This window comes from Stegostoma tigrinum, chromosome 2 (genome assembly GCF_030684315.1).
Source record: "Stegostoma tigrinum isolate sSteTig4 chromosome 2, sSteTig4.hap1, whole genome shotgun sequence".
In the NCBI taxonomy this organism is placed as follows: domain Eukaryota; kingdom Metazoa; phylum Chordata; class Chondrichthyes; order Orectolobiformes; family Stegostomatidae; genus Stegostoma; species Stegostoma tigrinum.
The window spans coordinates 60226611-60242330 of NC_081355.1; the positions used below are offsets into that span (position 1 = coordinate 60226611).

General features: G+C 39.5%; 1 protein-coding gene across 5 annotated transcripts in view; it reads left to right on the forward strand.

Annotated features, from left to right (window-relative positions):
* The window catches only part of plekha8 (pleckstrin homology domain containing, family A (phosphoinositide binding specific) member 8), a 68142-nt gene that overhangs the window by 24250 nt on the left and 28172 nt on the right, over positions 1–15720 (forward strand). For 2 of the 5 annotated variants that reach the window (XM_048561506.1, XM_048561525.1), the window contains exons 5-7: positions 10647–10799; positions 14638–14678; positions 15559–15695. In XM_048561506.1, the coding sequence (XP_048417463.1) occupies positions 10647–10799; positions 14638–14678; positions 15559–15695 (331 nt within the window). The remainder of the gene's footprint in view (positions 1–10646; positions 10800–14637; positions 14679–15558; positions 15696–15720) is intronic. The other 3 variants (XM_048561517.1, XM_048561535.1, XM_048561542.1) reach the window with 3 other exon arrangements.

Consider the following 15720-nt stretch of genomic DNA (forward strand, 5'->3'; position numbering starts at 1 on the left):
GCAGCTGTTTATGTTTGTTTTCCAGTCATGAAAGAAGGCATTCATACTGAGCTTCTCATAGGTGATGCTAATTTTGAGGTTGAGAGAGCCAGAATTTATGTGCTTACCTTCAAACAAAAAAGGGATGATACCTGTTTCTGAAGAATGACACAGTGGAATTCAGTTATATGGGGTTGGAGTTATGTTTCCCCTGCTGTAGGCTTTGAAGGTAGGCAGTATGTAAAACCCAGTGGATAGCCTTTCCATTCCCTAACTGCCTGCCCATTTGGGTCTGAAACCTGATAGCAGGATTGGCAGGGGAGTGGTGGGGGGCCATGTTGAACAGCCTGTCTGGATTGGAACACTTGACTTGCCAATTAATACTCATGTAAGAATCTCATCCAGCCCCACCAGTATTTTGCCGCACCTTTAGCTCAGTTAGCTTGCCTTGGACAAAGGATGCGGTGATCCTCCTTTGGGGTCTGTGAATTCATCGGAAACACCTCCAACCTTAATGTTATACCCGACTTTAACCCTCCCTTTCCATCTCTTGAACCCAGCCCCATGCTCTTTGCTGAAACCCTGGGCTTACCAGCAGTTATTGGTGAGCTGGGAATAGCTGTGATATAGTGGCATAGTGGTTATGTTACTGGCCTGGTAATCCAGAACTTTGGACCAATTATCCAGTGCCATAGGTTTAAATTATCCAGTGGAGGAATTTAACTTCGATTATTTTAAAAAAAAGGTGAAAAAGTGTGAGGATTAATTGGTGGGCCATGGCACTGCCAGATTGTTGTAAAAAATCAATCTGATTCATTAATGCGCCTTTTAGGAAATAAATTGTACATAGCAGATTGTAGTTGACTTCTAATTGTTGCTGAACAATTTCAGAACACCTATTCGGTTGTAACAAATAGATACAACGGAAGGTAGAGTGACAATGGGGCTACCTTCACCACATTACTGAAATGATTTAAGAAATAATCCCTATTTCTGCAAAGGCAATTATGAATGGATGATAAATACTAGTTGTGTCAGTGATGCCTGCATCCTGTGATTGAATTGTGAAAATAAAAGGCAGAACAAGGATAATTGGACCAAGGCATGGAGACATTATTCAGCTCCTATTAGGAGAATCAGTTTGGAACTAAGAATAGAAGAATGTATGCAACTGAGTATATTCGTAAAGGGTAACAAATGATGGTGGAATGTGTTTATGAGCTCCCCCCGCCATAATATATTCATGCAATGTAGTGTAAGGCAAGAGTACAGACAGAAAAATTAAAGGCTGATTTACTGAGGAAAATACAGCAATTGTGGGAGACTTGGAACCTCATAAAAACAGAGCAAACCAAATCTGCAACATTAATGTGGAAAATTAGTCAACTGAATGTATGTACGAGTTTCTCTATCACTGGTTTCTAAAACACGAAGAACTAATTAGAGAACAGACTATATTAAATCAAGTTTTCTCTACTGAGAAAATGTTACTGAAATATCCTGTAGTATAGGGGTCTGTAGGAAAGAATGACCCGTAATATGATAGAATTATGTATTGAATTTAACATTAACTTAGTTCTTCCAAAAGAGGGATCATAAATCAAAATAAAACAATCTATGTATGAGGGGTGAGTTTGCTGAAGTAGATTGGCAAAATGCATGAAAACATATGATAGTAGATAAGCAGTAACTAACATCTAAAGCATTTGCTAAAATGAGAAGTAAACCAGAGGATTCAAAAAGGTGTAGAACTCCAATATGGAGGATCAAGGAATTAATGAGGAAAGAAAATGAGGAAACCAGAGGAAAGTAAATATTTACAATGTGTTTTTAAGTATGCATTTGGGAAGTGAGTACAGAATTTAAATATAGAACCATTAGAGGCAAAGATAGGTGAAATTGTAGTTTTGAATAATGAATTGACAATGACATTTAACAATCCTTAATACTTGTAAGAAAGTACAAAATGGGAGCAGGGACAACACTTGCTCATGGCCGATCTGACTATTGACACTATTTCGCTTTCCTTCGATCTCTTATTGCATCCTTCACTCTTGTCGATTTGCAGTAGGATATAGTAAAAGCTTTCCAGAAACAATGGGATGCAAGAAGCCTGGCAAAAAGAAGAAAATTTAAAGATATCAGAATAAGAGAGTGAATGAATAATACTGGATGTAGCTGCAGAGAAATTGATGCATTTAGTTTTGACATTTCAGAATTGCCGAAATTACAACTGTTTCCAAAGATCAGAAGTTTACAAACGTAATTCTGCTAATAATGATAAAACAATGAATTATATTAGATAGTCTGATGTAGAGTCTTAGTTTCTTATTAGGGCACATATACGATGATCATGTTAAGCAAGATCAATATGGAATTATGCTTTTTTTTTTCAAAGGAAACAACTAGTAAAACACTTAAGGGGAAGCCAATGGATATGTGTATATGGATTTTCAAAATGCATTCAACAAGGTACCTCACAAGAAGTTATAATTCAAAACTAGGACTTGTAGCTTGACTGTATTGGGTTAGTATGGAATGATGTTTAGTTAATGGACTGAAAATGGAATGTAGGAATAAACGGAACATTTTCAAGTAATTGACAGATACTACAAGTATCAGTTCTTAGACATTAGCTACTTAAAATCTGTATTGATGGCTTAAATTAAGCATTTGAGTGTAATAAGTTTGGTAATAATTTAGGCAGGAATATAAGCTGTGAGGGGTGCACAAAGGGGCTGTAGAGGAATGTAGATGGATTTGTTGAGTGAGGAAGAACATGGCACTTGGAATATAATGTGGTGCACTATGAAAGTATCCACTTTGGCTGGAAGACCAAAACAATTTATTTTTTGAGTAGAGCAACTGGAAACGTTTACTTTCAGAGGGAGCTGGACATTCTTGTTCATGCCCCGTAGAAAGTCAACACGCAGGTAAGCAGCAAGCAATTAGAGAGGCTAATGGTGTGCCAACTCCTATTACAGTACACCTCTGTTCTAAGTTGCCCCTTTTTAAAGTGTTCAACTTTAATGTCACTTTGTTAATGAGGCCATTATTTGAGTTTATTGTCCCGAGTTTTCACATTGCTGGATCTGATACAGCATTATGTGACCTCCGGACCCTCACGTTACTGTGCTCCCACATGGTGTCACCAGTTCTCCTGATCACAGCTGATTTCCTTCTCACCAAATCTCTCCAGCTAGCGGCTTACCTCTGAAACTCATTAATGAGAAGGCAGTGGTCTAGTGATACTATTGCTGGATCATTAGTCCAGAGACCCATATACATTCTGTGAACCTGGGTTTGAATCCCGCTATGGCAGATGGTGGATTTTGAACTCAGTAAATATCTGGATTTAAGAATCTAATGATGACTGTGAATCCATTTTTAATTGTTGGAAAAACCCATCTAGTTCACTAATGTCCTTTAGGGAAGGAAACACCCATCCTTACCTAGTCTGGCCTATATGTGACTTCAGACCCACAGCAATGTGGTTGAATCTTAACTGCCCTCTGGGCAATTTGGGATGGGCAATAAATATTGTCTCATCAACAACACCCTTATCCCATGAACAAATGAAAGGAACACTGCAACTTGGCATTGTTCTTCCTGACTCACTGCCCATTGCCCAAGCCATCACTTAGTGAGAGTTCAGGAGAGGAAAGCAATGAATGGAAAGGCAGGGCCAATAGACAATAGGTGCTGGAGTAGGCCATTCGGCCCTTTGAGCCAGCACCACCATTCATTATGATCATGGCTGATCATCCACAATCAGTATCCTGTTCCTGCCTTATCCCCATAACCCTTGATTCCACTATCTTTAAGAGCTCTATCTATCTCTTTCTTGAAAGTATCCAGAGAGTTGTCCTCCACTGCTTTCTGGGGCAGAGCATTCCAAATATCCACCACTCTCTGGGTGAAGAAGTTTTTCCTCAACTCTGTTCTAAATGGCCTACCCCTTATTTTTAAACTGTGTTCTCTGGTTCTGGACTCACCCACCACCGGAAGGATGCTTCCTGCCTCCAGAGTGTCCAATCCCTTAATAATCTTATACGCCTCAATCAGATCCCCTCTCATCCTTCTAAACGCAAGTGTATTCAAGCCCAGTTGCTCCAATCTATCAACATATGATAGTCCCGCCATTCCGGGAATTGACCTCGTGAACCTACGCTGCACTCCCTCAATAGCAAGAATGTCCTTCCTCAAATTTGGAGACCAAAACTGCACACAATACTCCAGTTGCAGTCTCACCAGGGCCCTGTACAGCTGCAGAAGGACCTCTTTGCTCCTATACTCAATTCCTCTTGTGAAGGCCAGCATGCCATTAGCTTTCTTCACCGCCTGCTGTACCTGCATGCTTGCTTTCATTGACTGATGTACAAGAACACCTAGATCTTGTTGTGCTTCCCCTTTACCTAACTTGACTCCATTGAGATAGTAATCTGCCTTCCTGTTCCTGCCACCAAAGTGTATAACCGCACATTTATCCACATTAAACTGCATCTGTCATGCATCAGTCCACTCGCCTAGCCTGTCCAAGTCATCCTGTATTCTCATAACATCCTCCTCACATTTCACACTGCCACCCAACTTTGTGTCATCAGCAAATTTGCTAATATTACTTTTAATGCCTTCGTCTATATCATTAATATATATCGTAAACAGCTGCGGTCCCAGCACCGAACCTTGTGGTACCCCACTGGTCACTGCCTGCCATTCTGAAAGGGACCCGTTTATCACTACTCTTTGCTTCCTGTCAGCCAGTCAATTTTCAATCCAACTCAGTATTTTTCCCCCAATACCATGTGCCCTAATTTTGTTCACCAGTCTCCTATGCGTGACTTTATCAAAGGCTTTCTGAAAGTCCAGGTGCACTACATCCACTGGTTCTCCCTTATCCATCTTCATAGATACATCCTCAAAAAAATTCCAAAAGATTAGTCAAGCACGATTTCCCCTTCGTAAATCCATGCTGACTCTGACCTATTCTGTTACTGCTATCCAAAGGAGTTGTAATTTCATCTTTTATAATTGACTCCAGCATCTTTCCCACACTGACGTCAGGCTAACCAGTCTATAATTTCCAGTTTTCTCTCCCTCCTTTCTTGAAAAGTGGGACAACATTTGCCACCCTCCAATCTGCAGGAACTAATCCTGAATCTATAGAACCTTGGAAAATAATTACCAATGCGTCCACAATTTCTAGAGCCACCTCCTTAAGTACTCTGGGATGCAGACCATCAGGTCCCAGGGACTTATTGGCCTTCAGACCTAGCAGTCTATCCAACACCATTTCCTGCCTAATATAAATACCGTTCAGTTCGTCCATTACCCTTGGTCCTTCAGCCACTACTGCAGCTGGGAGATTGCTTGTGTCTTCACTAGTGAAGACAGATCCAAAGTACCTATTCAACTCTTCTGCCATTTCCGTGTTCCCCATAATAAATTCACCTGTTTCTGACTTCAAGGGCCCAATTTTAGTCATAACCATTTTTTTTCTTTTCACATGCCTAAAAAAGCTTTTACTATCCTCCTTTATATTTTTGGCCAGTTTTCCTTCATAGGTCATTTTTCTCTGTGTATTGCCTTTTTAGTTATCCGCTGTTGCGCTTTAAAAGCTTCCCAGTCGTCTGGCTTCCCACTCATCTTTGCTATGTAATACTTCTCTTTTATCTTTATACAGTCCTTAACTTCCCTCATCAGCCATGGCCGCCCCTGCCTCCCCTTAGGATCTTTCTTCCTCTTTGGTATGAACTGATCCTGCACCTTCTGCATTATATCCAGAAATACCTGCCATTGTTGTTCCACTGCCATCCCTGCTAGGGCATTGTACCACTGAACTTTGGCCAGCTCCTCCCTCATAGCTCCATAGTTCCCTTTATTCAACTGCAATACTGACACTTCCGATTCTCCCTTCTGCCTCTCACACTGCAGATTAAAACTTATCATATTATGGTCACTACCTCCTAATGGCTCCTTTACTTTGAGGTCCCTGATCAAATCCAGTTCATTGCACAACACCAGATCCAGAATTGCCTCCTCCCTGGTAGGCTCCAGTACAAGCTGTTCTAAGAATCCATCTCGGAGGCACTCCACAAACTCCCTCTCTTGGGGTCCAGTACCATCCTGATTCTCCCAGTCTACCCGCATGTTGAAATCTCCCATAACAACTGTAATGATACCTTTGTGACAGGCCAATTTCAACTCTTGATTCAACTTGCACCCTACATCCTGACTACTGTTTGGGGGCCTGTAGATAACTCCCATTAGGGTCTTTCTACCCTTAGAATTTCTCAGCTCTATCCATACTGACTCTACATCTCCTGATTCTATGTCCCCCCTCGCAAGGGACTGAATATCACTCCTCACCAACAGGGCCACCCCACCCCCTCTGCCCACCAGTCTGTCCTTTCGATAGCACATATAGCCTTGAATATTCATTTCCCAGGTCCTGTCCACTCGAAGCCACATCTCAGTTATCCCCACAACATCATACTTGCCAACTTCCAACTGAGCCTCAAGCTCATCGACTCTATTTCCTATGCTTTGTGCATTCATATATAATATTTTTAATTTGATTCTCCCCTCACCCTTCCTATCAATCCCTATTTTACTTGGCCATACTGTACGATCCCTTCTTGAGTTTTCTGCTCTGTTGATTCTGTTGCCCTGCTTAACTTCTCTTATTCTCACTTTCCCTTTAACTTGCTTCTTAAATTTCCAGTTTGGCCCCTCCCCCCCATTACTTAGTTTAAACAGACTAAGAGCAGTAAGTTCAGAAAGAAGGAGAGTCAGCAGCGACTGGGAGGCTAAGGAAGAGGAGGAGGTCTATCTGTGCATTTTGACAAAATAATTAATAGGTGGGGCCACAGGATTGTCTTCTGTATGGGGTTGAGCAGGTGCCTGGTCTCTAATGATCTTCTGAGTGCTGGAGGCCTGGTGTGTTTCTTCCTTGATCAGCTCTGGAGACGTATCAGGGATGTATTTACCAGATTGTGCTCCCAAGCCTAATCTGCAGAGGTGAAAGTCCGAGCTTTTGGAAGGTGCAGTGAAAGCCTTGTCAGTGCTTTCTGTGAGAGTTCAGTGGCTTCCACCCCAAAACTCGAAATGGAGCTGAGGATCTCTGATGTTAGACCCTTCCAAGTGGGGGCAGACTGGGTGCTGGTAGTGCCTGAGTAAAGATGAAGGCGAATTAGTTTTGTAAGAGGGATTAAAGCCTGTACAAATTAAGAATGAATTAGCACTCATTAATATTAATGGGATACCAGTGTAGTACAGCATAGCACAATGAGGTTCACTTGGTTGGTTGACTATTGGGATTTCTCTGTCACCACACAAGTTGTGTTCTTCAACCAATCTAAAATATCCTCTTCATGACATAACGTTCACCACCTACCTGCTGGTCTTGGCTTGAGGGAGGTGTCACCAGTGAGTGAATAGGAAGTGCAGAGAGCAAAAATGGTCAGTAAATTGGGAAGATGAACTGGATTCCAGCCATTGAGTTGACAAGTTGCATACAATAGTAACAGTTGTTGTCGATGAGATGTGTGTGCAATGGCATTGTTAAGAGCGAGTGAGTATGAGGTAGAAGAGACATTGGTGGCTCTTACCCTTGTGGAGTGTAAAGATCCTTGACCACCTGCTGCCCTGCTGGGTATTGTTTTGACCATTGGACAGAGCACTGACCTGGGCCATAATCTGAGTCCAGGCTGGCAGTGTGGTGGTGTGGCCTCCTGTGGACACCAGATGGGTAAAGGATAGCCTTCCTATTCACTGCCCCTGTCTGCTTTCTTGCCTGGGCTGTGTATTCTGCAATAGTGGTGGAGCACCATACTGTGAAGTGTCCTTCCTGGGGTGCAGCGAATGAAGTGGAGTGCAGCTGGATTTTAAATATGGCATTAGTGGTGATTGCACAGGAAGGGCATTGAAGAAGTCCAGCTGCATAATTAATGAGATGAAGACTAGAAGATTCCATTAGAAAATTTGTTTCAAGCTATGATGCACCGTACACCATTATCCTCGCTCGAAAACAACAGTGAATACAGGAAAATTCTACTTCGTATTTTGTAACAATTTTGAATGTTTCAAACAGATTTCCTGAAACAGTGCCTTTGGGGAAATTTACAGCAGAAATGGGAGGAGAAAGATTAGTTCAATTTACTTCAAAAAATCTGACTTGTTCAAGGAAATACAATCGGAGCAAGGTTCAAACATTTTTGTCACAAAATTCAAAGAAATATTGTGCAGTTTGGGAATAAAACAATTTACACCTTGACTGATTATCCACATTCCTGTGGAGTATTGGACAGATGGCCTCAAATTTTCAAGAACGTGATTAGAGATTATTGTCAAGAGTGCCCTGATACTTATTTGCCATTAGGGATGTCCCTAATGAATCCCCAGGATTAAGTCCCTTTGAACTGATACGTGGTAATGAGGTGAAAGCAATCCTTACCTTAATTAAAAAAGTACACATGAATGAAAGCTTAGAGACTACACTTTTAACCTGTGTACTAGTTTCTGAACAATAACAACTAACCAAGGGATGTAAGTTGGCCAAAAAATTTTGAAAATGCTTAACAAGCAATGAAAACCAGGTCAGATAAAAAGGCCAAAAGCTTGGAAATTTTTTTTTTGCCACAATGTTAATACTGTTGCTGTCTCTGAGGAACCACTAAAAGCAGGGTTCACTGGGCCTTATAAAATCAGAATGAAACTCTAATAAGTGAATTATGCGATGTGTATTCCAGACAGGAGATAAAATTAGGGAGGATATGTGTTAAAGTGATACCACAGCAAGGAGGACAGTCAGATTACTTTTTACAGTGGCAAAAGAAATATGGAGTAAAATAACAATATCAGGATGATTCATGACTAAAGAATTAATCACTTATTACTTTAAAGCTCAAACGTTGACCCACCAGCAATCAGATTGAATTGTTGAGAGGTTGAAAGGAATATTACGCTGTCTCCCAGAGAAAAATGAAGTGACTTGGAGGAGCTATTGCAGAACTATGAATTGATTTACATAAAATAACTGAATTTGAGGTAGTGCCAGACGCACCCCCTCACCCCACAGATTCCAGCTCCCAACACCTCCAATCCTGCTGGACCCTATTTCTCCCTCTAAATCTGACTTACCTTAAACATTGCATCACTTACCCTGCCTAATCATTTGGCACCATACCACCTACCCACCTGCCAACCAGCTTAACTAGTACTCTACTGAACTGGCATGTTACTTGACTGGTATCATACATTCTGCACGCTAACCTCACACTTATCTTATGTCTCTACCATTTGATAGAAACAGTCAAAGTGACTGTCTATGGTTCTGGACCTTTCAAATGATAGAACATGACAGATGATTGCTGTGAAAAGGGGGGTGTTGTTTGCACAATGAGAGAACAGTCAGTCTGCGCATATGGCTCCAAATTTCCAAATGAGCCCTGACTGGAATCTCTAGTCAGAAATCTCAGCGTGAGTTGCCACTCCTCTCAAAATTTGGCTCCATTTCTTGTGGAATTCTAATTTCTTTCCAAGGCACTGATAACAGACAAATAACACAGAGAAATTTAGCTGCACTGCGGATGAAGAAATCACAGTCAGACCTACAAAGATAAAACAAATGAATGTCTCAGCGCTTGAACTGTTGAACCAAAATTGGCAAACAGTACTTGAGGCAAACATTGCTGTCCTGACGTCACTGCTTCTGGAGCCAACAGACCAAACTGTCTTTTGTAATTGTTCACTTCCTCAAATTAATTAACGTGCCATAAAATTACCTAATGAGAACAGCCAAAGGTACCTCATTGTCTTTGAGCCAATTTGAAGAGGTGACTTACACATCCCATCCTATTGTTTTGTGTACTGTCCCATCAAAGGAAATTGCATTTTCTTGAATAGTTACTGAGCCCTGAATGTTGGGGTTTTTGGTGCCAGTCAGTGCTTCCTTGATTCTCTGCTGTTGGTGGCATAAAGCGTTATAAGTTTACTGAAGATGAAATTCTGTTTTCTGTTCACTAACACCTTTTAAAATCCCAAAGGTGGAACCAAGAAGAATGAGTAATGTATCATTGGTCTTTTTCTTAAATTTGTTCTCCTGCCCTACCCATTGTGCATTCCAGTAATTTTGTAGTTCCTTTGTTGATGGCAAGACAAATATCACTGGTTGCACTTTAACCTTCTATTTCCCATGTTTCTTCACAATCTATGGAAACCTAACTCTTGCTCTGATAATCACAATCAAACCTATGCAAATAGTTATTTTTCACGCAGTTTGTATTGACAGTGACCTTTCACTACAAAATAAAAGTTATTTAAGATAAAACAATATTAAATACATGTATTTTTACTGATTCTTTTGTGGTAATAGAACAATCAACCAATCATGTAGCATTCTCCTGTGTATGTATTTATATTCTGACTTTCGAGAGGGGGTTCTTACTGTTTTAGGAGGTAGGGAATCCCAGAATAATTTTATTGTGATTTGCATGCAACTCTGTTTTTGAGACTGTGTTTGAGGAACCCATTAATGTCATGACATCAGAGGTTGACAAGCGCAACCAATGTAGTGTCCTCCATCAGAATCTCACCTAAAGCTTCAGACTCCCTAAAGCAAAATTATAATATTGTTCTTTTTTTTTTGCTCTTCTTTCTTCATGAAGATTGACATGGCAACTCTTCTAAGATCAACTTGCAACACCTTTATGAAGACATTGGACGAATGCATGCAAATTGCAAATGCTACCTTGCGGCCTGAGCTGTTGCAACCTACACCTCCAGGTTCCCCACATGTGACTGTCATAAAATCAAACAGAGTATGTTTGATTTTTAAGCAAATATTTTTATTTATTTTCTATCTAACTTCACTATCTGTAAAGGGTCTCTCAGATGATACATGCTGAATGTCTGTTATATCTCTGTCTCTTTAATTTCATCTTGCAGGTCCAAATTGAATGCAGTTCAGTGTCCTGCAACCATGAGCTATTTATTAATAAATTAGTATCACAAATACATCCTTCTTACTAAAGTTACAGATAATTAATTGCATTTATTTCTTTGGCTTAGCTCCAGCTCATAAATAGCATCCAAATTGCAGACTAAAGAGATTTTTAAAAAACAGGAAGAAGTGAAATAAGAAAGCTTTTAATAAAGAGCGAAAGAAACTAATCTCATTTCATAGAATCCCTGCAATGTGAAACACGTCCTTCAACCCAACAAGTCTACACCACCCCTCAGAGCATCCCTCGTAACCCACTTAATCTACATATCCCTAAACACTATGGGCAATTTAGCATAGTCAATCCATGTGACCTGCGCATCTTTGGACTGCGGGAGGAAGCCAGAGCGCCCGGAGGAAACCCACACAGACACGTGGAGAATGTGCAAACTCCACATGGACAGTCACCCATGGATGGAATCAAACCCAGGTCCCTGGCGCTGTAAGGCAGCAGTGCTAACCAGTGAACTATCACACCACTCTTTTTGTCCCTTTGCTAATTCACTGGTCTCTTTGTGACAGAAGTAACCACAAAACCAAAAAAGGTATTCAAGAAGGAAAATTCCTAAAATGGTTGTGTTTTTAATGCCTTTTAATATGCATGTTTTTTAAAAAAAGGAGTAACATATCAAATAGACTGAGCGGCAAATTACCTGAAAAGGTAAAGTATCTCAAAAATTTGAACAACAGATTAAGCAAAAATTTTCATGCTATAGCTATGCAGTGGTAGTGTGTGTTTTACTTTGCACTGATAGAAGGCTGTCCTCAGTCCAAAATGATGTTCGGCCTACCTCATAGTTGATCAACATTGTGTATAAATCTGTGCCAGTGTTATAATTCACATCAATGCCCTTATTTGAAAGTACCTACTATGGCAACACAATTAAATTAGCATAGTTTATGGTTATTGGTAATCTTGCCTGCCTTGTACTACAGTTTCTGGCTATTTTCAGGGTCTAAACATATAACTTGTTCCTTAAATTATCTCAAAGTCTTTTATTTTGTACATTTGCAACCTTCGTAAGCCTTGATGAACATTTATTTTGGCTTAGGTAGTCAAAGATCCTGCAGATGCTCGCCTATACATGGAAATTCTCTTCCCTAAATTACATGATAAGACTACCTTTTTCATACAAGCCAAAATTATTAGATTTTGTGGTATAAAGTGTGTAATTTATATATGAATTTTAATATAATTTATTTTTGAGTTTAGGTTTTTATGTAGTGGCATGTGGGTTTTTGTCTGTGTCTCTGAAAGGGTCTAGTTATTAACTTACAAAGCTTTCTGAAGCCTTTGCCCAAAATAAAAGTGTGGGGGCTAATGAGAATTTGTTTATGTTGGAAAGGTTTTTCTCAAGTGAACAAAGTAAACCATGTTGTGCATTACGCTTCATTTAGAAGGGTCTGGAATTGTGTTGTTTTTTGACTTAAGGAAAAGACCCATTGCTTGGAAAACCATTTTAGGTTCAGTTTGCAGAAGTCCTAATTGAAGCTGAATGTGTGAACAGTTTGTCTTGAAGGAAGCAGATAGCTTTGAACGACTAAGAAATAGGCTACCTCAGTGTAAAGAATTTAGTTTGGAAGTGTTTAGCTACAACACCAACGGGCTTAATTGAAGCTGTGAAAGTCTAGATCCAGTGTTTCCAGGCTCAAAGGGATGCTCGGAGATGTGCATCCTGGGTCTCCTCCAGTGCCACAAAGACGCCACACGCAAAATAGAGGAGTAACATCTCATATTCCGCCTTGGGAGCCTACAGCCCAATGGCCTGAATGTAGAATTCACCGGTTTTAAAATCTCCCCACCGCCACCTTAACCCCACATCCATACCTTCCTCTTGATCTGACGCAACCTGTCCATCTTTTTCTACAGCTATCCACCCTACCCTTCCCACTGACCAATCCCCCAGTACCCTCTATCTGCATCCACCTATCACCATCCCACTTACCTTTCCCCAGTCCAACCCCTCCTCCCTCTTTAGTTCCCAGCTCCCTTCCCCTCCCCAGTTCTGATGAAGGGTCCCCACCCGAGTTGTCAACTTTCAGACTTCTCTGATGCTGCCTGACCTGCTGTGTTCCTCCAGCCCCACACTGTGTTAGACTCAAGGAAGAGACTATCAGTTTCTCTAGAGTGGGAATTGAAACATCAATTAAGTTGATTCTTTAGCTATCGATGTGATAAAGAAGGGAATTCTCTCTCAAGTATAATTGTGATAAATAGAATTGTGTTTTACTGTGTGCTTCAAAATCTTTAAATTTGTGTCGGAATGTAAATAGTTTCATTTATTTCATTTATCTTCGTTTTTTGTGTAATAAACTTCTGACTTATTATGAAAACCAAATCTGCAGCATTGCATGCTTGCCTACATAGTTAAAACAAAAAAAATCTCTACCAAGACAAATTGCGGTTTGGGATCTTACTTATTAGTAATAACATCAGTTGGGATCATAACAGTTTATTCTGAAGGGGAAATTGTGATGAGGTTTGTATGGTTTATGTATAAATATCATGTGTAGACTTTAGATTTTAAAATAGTGGCCTATGAGTTGGTTACTTTTGTGGAAGGTTAAAAAAATTATCATAATAACTGTGTCAGACAGTCTTTCCAGGATAATGACTAATTCAGAATAAATCAGAGTAGGGACCCTGGTAATGGAGGATTATTTTTTTATTGTGGTTGTTTATTACTGATGGCATGAGCACTGAGGGCCCTTACCTTATTTTTGTTTAAAGATAGCCAAGGATTGATTTTATCTTACAACACCCAGGGAATTAAAGTTTTTGGTTAATTGAGATGAGACCTGACTGGTGTCAGAAACAATCATAGTTTCTCTCCAAGAAAATGAGTACAGAATAATTCAGTTAAAGTGCATATATCACAGTTGGGGGGAAACTTTAGTTTGTGCAAATTACTTGGTTAGAAATTTGCACATTATCAAAAGCTGGGAAATCTAAACTTCGGCTTTTGAGAATATTCATGTGAAAAGGCTGTACACTTCACAGGAAACAACACCTGGGGTGTTTGATGTTGAAGATTTGTTATAGAGAATTAGCTTTTCTGGATCTGAATGACAGTAAAGCAATGGCATTGGGGAATAAATTCAAACTTTGCTCACTGTGTGTTTTAAAAGTGTTTTTCTCATTTTGTTTTGCATCTATATAACTTTTGATTTGTTTTGTTTTGGTAATATATTGCTGTTCTGTGAAAGAATCTCCGTGGCCTCATGTGACTATGTTTCAGTGACTGACCCCACACTAACTAGAGTAAAAAATATGATCTATTAGGCCAGATTTTATTCTGGGATCTGATTTGTCCAGTGATCCCACCAGCTGGGATCATACCAAAGCGTTCTAATTAGACCTTAGTTGATGAACTCAACAATCTGAACTTGTCACATACTTTGTAGCCTCATCAGTCTACGAAGTTGGAAATGTGGAAAATTTAAGAACCAAGTTATTATTGTACAAAACATGTTTAAACTTGGATTGAGACTCAAAAGATTTTGGTCATCTATCTTTTTGAAACAAACAATTGAAACATTGAGGTCAGGAAGATTGTTACTGTAAAACTCATCAGCAACATTTTATCGTTTGTTGACTGAGGAGTTAGAAATGTTACCATTTTATTCTAATTTGTGTTCTTTTATCATCTTTGTAGATTAAACACCATCATCAATCCAGTTACAGTTGCACAAGAAGGTCAGAACTTATTGGGAATGGTTCCATGCCGAATGTATTGCATAGATCAGCAACATTTGGAATAAAATGTTAGACTCTCAGTGTCTCCGTTCCAAATTCAGATTCAAATTCACATTCAAATTTAGCTGCCCATAATTGTTGTTAATGTCAGAGCTCCATACTATGAATTTCTTTTTTAGTGACTGATGACTTAGTAAATGTGGCAAGTGTTCTGAGTCAACGGTGTTTCACAGAATAAAATTAATAGCCAAGGCTTTCTGGGGGGCAAAAAAAGACTTGATTGAGTTGCTAGTGTCAAACTATCTTGCTGCTGCTATTAGGGTAAAAACAAGGAGTGTCATTGTAGATTTAAATTACCGGTCAGTCTTCTAAAAATTGTTTTTGTGTGTTCCCAGTTTTGATCAATATGTAAGGTCAGTGGTTGAAGACAGATCAGTGATGTAATACCAAGTGAGAGCTAGTGCTTTTCATTTCCCCTTCTCTGATATGGAGGCTTAATTTCTTCCATTCAAATATTTCCTTGACATTGGAAAGATGTTACTGGTGTTGGAAACCAGTAATTTGCTTCTCCTCACTTGGGTAGTACATGAAGCAGTTACCTGGAAACATGTTGGAAAGATACTTTTTCTAAACAATAGAACAATGTCAATTTATTTAAAATTCATTCTTTGCTTGAAAATGCATAACTTGGAATTTGTTGTATGGTAGAATCATATTAATGATGAAGTAATATTGAAATGATATTGTCATTACCATTAAAGTTCCAGATAACTACATTGATTGTTAATGAAAGATTATTTCCATGATTGCATCGTTTTGTGTGGCTTTGACAGAATGTGGAAAGGATAATTATATAAATAATAATCTTTATTGTTTATAGCAGGAATGAGCCAAATAACTTTCAAAATGGCTCAACCACAGAAGAGGCCAACTTCAAGACTCTGGCAAGACCACAGTCAGAAAATGACTATCAGCATCTAGTAAATTCAAGAGCAGAAAGCACAGAAAATATGGAAGGTATGGTTTTTCAATGAAATGAAGA